This window comes from Phoenix dactylifera, unplaced genomic scaffold (genome assembly GCF_009389715.1).
Source record: "Phoenix dactylifera cultivar Barhee BC4 unplaced genomic scaffold, palm_55x_up_171113_PBpolish2nd_filt_p 000026F, whole genome shotgun sequence".
In the NCBI taxonomy this organism is placed as follows: domain Eukaryota; kingdom Viridiplantae; phylum Streptophyta; class Magnoliopsida; order Arecales; family Arecaceae; genus Phoenix; species Phoenix dactylifera.
Window position 1 is genome coordinate 416,491 of NW_024067667.1, and position 7,863 is coordinate 424,353.

Consider the following 7,863-nt stretch of genomic DNA (forward strand, 5'->3'; position numbering starts at 1 on the left):
TGACCAAAACATCCTCAACACCATCAAAGGATGGATACCGTTATGATGAACTTGTCCTGGAGTAATCTCTATTTTACTAGAGATTACCGGACCATGCATATATCTAATGTTTATTATGCATCCTAATCATATATAGTTTGGCCGATCTTTGCACTCAAGTGCTTGAGAGAATCCAATGTACTCTCATAGCCATAAGTTGTGATGTATCTTGATCCAGTTTAACCATGAGAGCAAGCTTGTAGCACCTAAATAATTAAGAAAAATGTAGAACAGTGTATCATTATGTTTGCAATCAATTTATTTGCGTTACAATCCGTCAAAGCAAAAGGCTGCATCAAGTGACATTTAAGTCAAAAGCTACCAAAAGATGGCATCTTTCTCTTTCTTGAAGAGTGGGCGTTATTAAGCTGGGTAAAGCATCAGAAGGCCTAATGCATAGGTAGAGCCTTTCTTTCTGGATGTTACCTTTTGACTTCAACCCAAGAGTTCAACATGTGAGCCAACAAGGTAACAAGCTAAAGATCACTTTCTTCACAAGGCATGAACCTAACAACATCTTAAGAAAGCAATTGTAATCCTACTACTACTTTTTCCTCCAGAAAAGCACTCTCTACTCCTTAGAAACAATGATGTAGCAATCCATCTGTACAATATTATTGGGGTCCAAAATTCTTAGAGATGCATCATCGTCTCAAACCTATAACCTTTGATTAAAAGGGCATGCGACCATTCGATTAAGATTCAATTCACAACTAAAATTTGTTGATTACTTGCAAATTGGAAATAAAATTAAAGTGGATGGTACAATCTAGTGCAGCTTCTCCTTGTAAAGCCAAGGGGTTCTCTCTCTCTCACACACACACACAGAGAAAGAGAAGGGGGAGAGAGAGAGAGAGGAGGGGGAAGATTATAATTTTAAAAAGACACACACACACAGAGAGAAGGGGAAATAAATGTTTTTCTATAAGATTATAATTTTAAAATTACGAACTTCCAAATGCTGCCCCAATGGTCCCATTATAGGTTGCATTTGACATAGTGAAAGCAAATATATAATGTTCATACACTAATTTTAGGGATAAAAAAATATATTTTAAATATATTATAATATCTCTGTTTCTTATTTTTTAAGAAATGTGACCGGTGGAAGCCTCTCTGTTATGAGATTATGACAGGCCTAAACCTTACACCAACAGTATCAAGCCTTGATTAATATAGGTGAAGATGATGAGATCACCGTATTTAGTTGCATCATGAAAATTTTATATGGCAGTAATCTAAAATCATTCCCATTTCTCAAATCACTGTCCAACCTAGTGATAGGATAACCGTCCTTGAGATCGAAAATTCAATATCACCCTAAAGTAGTAATCTTAGCCTAAAATTTGAGAACAAAAATACCCCTTACTCCAATGGAAAAACTTGATATATCAACATACCATCAATATATATTATATCAATATTATATATACGATACTATATTATATTAATATTATGTATATTGTTTTGATGATATAATATATTATAATATATTAGTAATCATATTATTATTTAATAATAATTTCGAATTATAGTAGAAATATATTATTGTATTTTATATTTATATAATAAATTATTAAATATACTTCTATTGGTCTTATTTTTTAATCAAAATAGATATTAGTATTAAAAACATATTATGTATAAATAAAATTATTAATTCTATAAGAATAATAATTAATAGATCTTTATATAATTAATAATTTATAGGACTAATAAATATATATTTATGAAATATATTAATATTAGTATCTTAATAAATATATTAATATTTTATTATAACATATTTTATATGATTAATAAATATAATTTTATGAAATATATCAGGGATAGTTTTGGTATTCTATGGTCAGTGATTTTGAATTTTTATCGAATATCAAGCAGGTTACTTATTGATGTCTGAAATCTTTAATCATTGAAACATTGCATACTAAATACGGTAATTTTAGATTATCGAAGTTGATATTACTTTAATATAAAAAATTGTCAATGATCTAAGATTATCCTGACGGTTCTATTTAGAAACACCACATTAAGATTTCGCATACTTTTGCTTTTCTTTTCAATAATAATAATAAAAAAACTTCTCCCGATCTGTTGCACATGCCCTATTAATTATGCTACTACGATTGATGTTGGAAAAATAGAGGAGAAAGACAGCAACAAATATTCCAATACCAATCAGGAATTTAAGAATAGTGGTAAACCCAAAATCTCCAAGAACAAAAATAATGGATAGATAAAAACTCACCATTTAAAGAAATCCACCATAGGGATACAGAGTTCTAGTGATCACCACTCAGAGACAATCTCCTTAAGATACAAGGCAAGAGTATGTTCACTACCCAAAGAAAAGTATAGAGACACAGAACACCCAAAAGAAGAAAAACAAGTCAAAAGCTTAATTTCTTAATTCACTCAAACTTGAATTAAATTCTCTCAAAAAACAAAACATAGGGCATGCCTTTATATAGGCACGTTTGGAATATTTTTTAAACAATTACAAATAATTCTAAACTTAGAAAAGAAATACGAAATGCTATAAATAGGCATTCCCTAATTAAGCATCCCATAAAAAAGAAAAATACTATATATTGGCGTTCTATAAGAGCCCTAAATTTAAGAAAAAAAATATCATATTTAGGCATTCTAAAATTTACTTTTATTTAAGCATAAAGCAAAAATAAATTATCATTAAAAAAAAAAACTTTTGAAGCATTTATTTATTTATTTTTGGCTCGTTAGGCACCTGTGTCAACGATGCAAAACATTGTCCTACTCACCGACCCAAAGCGCACGGTCCCCTCGACCCAACATGTTACAATATGCTCCATGTACAAGCTAGCATCACCCATTTCGCTGGAACATTAATTACCTTCTTTATAGCAATCTCATCTTTCGAGATCCTTTTAACGTCTCTTGTCATTTATACTTTTTGTATATACATATGGTCACGTATTACCTCTCCTTTCCTTGTCCAGCCAACCTTGAGAGCCGACTTGCCATCAACATTAATGGCCACAGATTTTCCAAGCCAATATTATTAATACCAAAAAGGCAACCGACCAAAAGGACATGTGAAGGCCAGACACCATAAATAGGACTAGATATCTCCTCTAGCTTGCCCCAGTTCCTACTCCACCACAGACTTGGCTCCATCCAATCCAATCCAGACCCATGCACGCGTTAGATTTGGGGCAGTAGCTGTCATAACTGGGTACGAGCAAAAGCCCCCATTTATCTCCCACGCAAGTTTAGGCGAGGAATTTTCCCCTCTCCGTTGGGAGTTGACGGACCTCTCCACCAATTACTGAAGCCGTCGGTTCTGACCACCGACCGGATCCGAGCTCAATCCCGGATTTGTCCAAGTCAAGGCATCCGCAAGTTTCTTATAAAGCCAGCCACCGAAGCTTCACCAAATCTAAACCATCCCCGATAATAAAACCATCACTTCTTCCCTTCTCTCAACTAATTCAATACAAACAGAGGCAATTACCATGGGCAATGGGCTCTCCCCTTGCTTCTGCTCATCGTCCAATAATAGCCTGGTGAAGCTCGTCTTTTGGGGTGGCGCCACCAAGTTCCTCACCGAGAAGCAGCTCGCCGGCGAGCTTATGTTCCAGTTCCCCGACTGCGTCGTTTGCCATGCCGACTCCTTCTACATCGGGCAGCCAGTACCAGTCTTGTCCATCGGCGACGAGCTGCATGCAGGCGAGACTTACTTCGTCATCCCGGTCGACCGCTTCCCATGCAACCAAATCCTCACACCTGTAACCCTAGCATCGTTTTCCCCCGGCCCGACGAAGCCGTCACTTGCCAGCTTTGGTCAGTGCCCGTTCGAGTACGTGAAGGCCGCCGACGGGAGGACGGTCATAAAGGTTCAGCCGAAGTTTATAGCCAAGGTCATCACCGCCGAGGAGGGGGGACAAAAGTATGGTAGAGATGGTGGAACTCTGTGCAGCACGCCGGAGCTAAAGAAGCACTATGCGCAGCTCGTAGGGTCGAGAGACCGTCCTTGGTCTCCGAAGCTCGAAACAATCTCCGAGAGCAAGAGTAGGTTATCCCAAGTGAGATTGTCACCAGTGAGATTGTTTGGTTTGGAAAAGAGATCGGGGTAGAAATTGCTTCCTTCTCTTCGAGAAAAGTTCGGTGATGGATGTTATGAACTCACTTTTATAAGAGGAAAACAAGATGTAGCACTGATGAATGTGTAGATCTGCACTGTGGATGTAATTGTATAGATTTTTATCACTAACCATGAATCATGATTTGCCCTTTTTTACTTTGCTAACAAGGATTGACTTGGTGTTGGTTGCCTCAACAAAAGGGAAAAAGAAGTGATGTTTGACAAGCTACGAAGTCCTCATGAGAGGAGGTAAAAGAGGAGACTAGTCCTATAAGGAGGTAGCTAGACTTTCTTCTTGTAGATGATTATGGTGAGTGCATGTGTATGAACAGGAGAAAGGGAGGGGGGGGGGGGGGACGTCGACAGAGGACTAGGCGGGAGGGTGGGAGACGATGGTCGACAGTGGACAGTGGTCAGGAGCCGTCGACGGCGGAGTAGTGGTTGGAGGCAAAAACAGGTAGGGGAGTGGAGGAGATCGGATGATGAGATTTGATGGGCTAAGGAGAGGAGAGGTGAGATTTGAAGGAGAAAGGAGATTGGCACCAGCAAATTCTCCTAGGCTCACCGGAGCTAACCTGGTTCCCCTTGGTCGACCACCCCAGCAGGCTAAGTGTCACGCCCCGAGACCGAGGCGCAGCAGACGCCGCACGCCCGCACGGCAGGCCGCACAGGTGTGCAAGGCATCGGAACATATCAAAGCAATCACAAATGTTTAAAACTGACATAATTAATTAAAGTAATTCAAAAGCAGTCTTACAAAATTCCAAAATAATATTTGCTAACGTAATTTAAATGTCCAAACTAATCTAACTAAAATGCCAGAAGAAATCATCGGAAAATCTAATGCACTTCCCAATTCCGTGCAATCAAGCCTCTGGATCTGAAAAACAGAAAAAATAAAATAATGAGCTACACTAGCTTGGTAAGCAACAAAATACCCCAAAGTGGGGTCAGAGTATATCAGATCAAAATATAGGATAATGTCTGGAATAAATCATAAATAATATCGTTTTACTGTTTTCAAAACTTATTATCATTTTTCCAAAAACTCTGATACCAGAATCTCAACATAATAGGCTACGGCCACGTAACCCAGTGGCATGAGTTGCACAGAGTGCCAGAAACCACTATTGTTAGTCACCGGTGGCAATGGTGTCCAGAAACCACTATTCTAATCACCGGTGGCGCGGTGTCGAAACCGATTCTTCACAAATTATAAGTCGACAGGTCCCACGTATAATCTCCATTGGCGGGGTCAGAACAAAACAGAACAGGTCATAGCCATGCTGAGAATGCATATATACAAAAATAGATTTCATAAACTGTCCGGTCATATTTCACGGATTTCATAGCATATAACATGATTTTCAAATAAAATTTAACATGCTTGACCCATTTTACTGAATACAAAACATATGTCAAAACTTAATCAATTTATCAAATAATTTAGAAATCACACTTGAAGTATTAAGTTACTTACCTCTTCTCGATTAACCCCTACTTCAGATAGACGGATTAGGTTCACCTGTTTAAATTTAATTAATTCCTTGTTAATTTCAGAGCTAAGCAAAATTCAGAAATAATACTACTAGGTACGGCCCAACAGGGCCCACAGTTAGTCCATAATGAATGGCCCGATAGGGCCCACATTGGACACAGCCCAATAGGCCCGCATAGACTCGGCCCAATAGAGCCCCCAAGGGTGGCCTCTAATTGGTTCATTTATGAAATAAAAATTCATTTCAGGGATCAATATCTAATTACATAGCACCATTCCGTAATAAAAATCGAGAAAAAGACCAAATAGCAAGAAGAAGAGGCTTACCGGCGGTCGACGAAGGCAGCGGATCCCGGCCGCAGGTGGCTCGGTCTGGCAGCTAGCAGCGGCGACGACGGTGGGGTTTCCAACGGCCAAACTAGATCTCAAAATAGAGGAAGCGGAGGGAACCAGAAAAATCCAAAGAAGAAGATAACCTAGGGTGGAGAAGCTTAGTTAGGGTGGCGCACACAATCAACAGAGGAGGAGGGAGAAGATGGAGGAGAGGGCCGGTGGTGATCCGGAAAGGAAAAGAGGGGTTTTTATCATCCCCTCGTAATGGCTTTCAGCCACGAAAATCGCGGCGGTCAAGCGTGATCCACCGCCGTGATTGGCCGCGGTTTGATCGGAGGGGGGGTGCCGCAGAGTGCCCGGGCGCCTTGCCCCAATTGTTTCCGGAGGAGCCGGAGAGGATCGCCATCGCGATCCTCTGTCCGGTTCCTCCCATATTAGGATCGGGGCTGAAGTCGGCTGGGCTGCCGACTTCAGCCCCGTATCTCACTTCAGCCCCGTATCTCACACTAAGGCACCGAAATCTGAAGCCTCTGACTCTCTCAACCCTATCGCTCAATGCAGGAGGACCACTGGGAGGAAATCTGACCTACCCTCTTCTTTTCTCAAGGATGAGTTGTTAACTTCTCAAAGCTTTAACACTGTAGCTGGATCCCTCCTGAGGAAGTCCTGGAGGGACCTTTTTGGGGTTCCACCTAACTCCAACAACCAAGAGCGGAGCCTTAACTTCATCTTGCTCACTCCTTGCTATACTTTTTGTTATTAACTGTGAATGTTTAGAATCTCATTAGCCTGCTTATTAAACTAACTTGCAATAGTATTCCATATATAACTTACAAAGGGCTGTAGAGCAGCTTTAAATTTTTTTTATCAGACACATGAACAGTATGGTTGTTCAATCCCTCATCGCCACATAATTCCAGCTGTAGTAAAATTTCTCACTACTTTGACAAGATCATGTTTAAGACTGAAACCTAAAGAAACACAACTATAAATCAATCAAGACCGGAGAATTTTAAGCTTGAGTCAACTATGGACTTTCAATTTCAACTTTAGTATTCGAAATCAATGATCATCAGTTTGTTCCTTCTTCTACAACCCACTTGGAAAGGATAAATTCAATTTCCAATCCATTATGGTTTGGATAAACTTGAGAATCACAGAAAGTAATCCTGATTATGTTTTTAGTGCACATGATAGTGAAGCTAGAATACAACAACAAGCATAAAATGAGCACAAGATATTCATTCATTCGACACATGCTATGCATGCATTAAAACCTGCACTTTTACATATTTGATAATTATCTTCATATCTTAAAGCTAAAGTGGTGAAGACCTCGCAAGGGTATCTAGATCAAAATGTTTTCTAGAAATAAAGGTTATCAACATAAATATTTCCTTAGTGAAGGAAAAACATCTCAGCTGCCCCCGTCAAAAAAAAAAAAAAAAAAAATCTAAAATGTAAAAAACCATAGGGAAAATATCCTTCATATAAACCCTAGCATATTGGTTATTGATTGCTATTTTATGTAACTGAACATAAGTTAGCTACCCAGTCACACAACTCTTATAAAATTGCTCTAAATTATAACTTCTATAATTTAGGAAACTGAATTATGGTCAACTATTTGCTCAATCTATATTATGTAATATAAAGCTAATTAGTTAGTCATACAAAACATAATGAAAAGTTTGAAGAACTTTCATAAGTTAAGAGATAATGGATGGGTATGTGCTTTGCATAAACTCTAAAATATTGGATGGTTGTTAGAGAATAATTCAGACGTGGGTTAGCAAGGTGAACAGATGCTGCCTTGCACAATTTATTTATTTATTTTTGTTTGTTCCCCTTGTCTGGCTTGCGGTTA

General features: G+C 38.7%; 1 protein-coding gene across 1 annotated transcript; it reads left to right on the forward strand.

Annotated features, from left to right (window-relative positions):
• The first annotated feature begins 3,267 nt into the window (after positions 1 to 3,267).
• On the forward strand, positions 3,268 to 4,330 carry LOC103716932. Its single transcript, XM_008805137.4, has one exon. It carries the CDS (start codon positions 3,537 to 3,539, stop codon positions 4,155 to 4,157), a length of 621 nt encoding a protein of 206 aa, XP_008803359.2. The 5' UTR covers positions 3,268 to 3,536; the 3' UTR covers positions 4,158 to 4,330.
• The last annotated feature ends 3,533 nt before the right edge of the window (positions 4,331 to 7,863 follow it).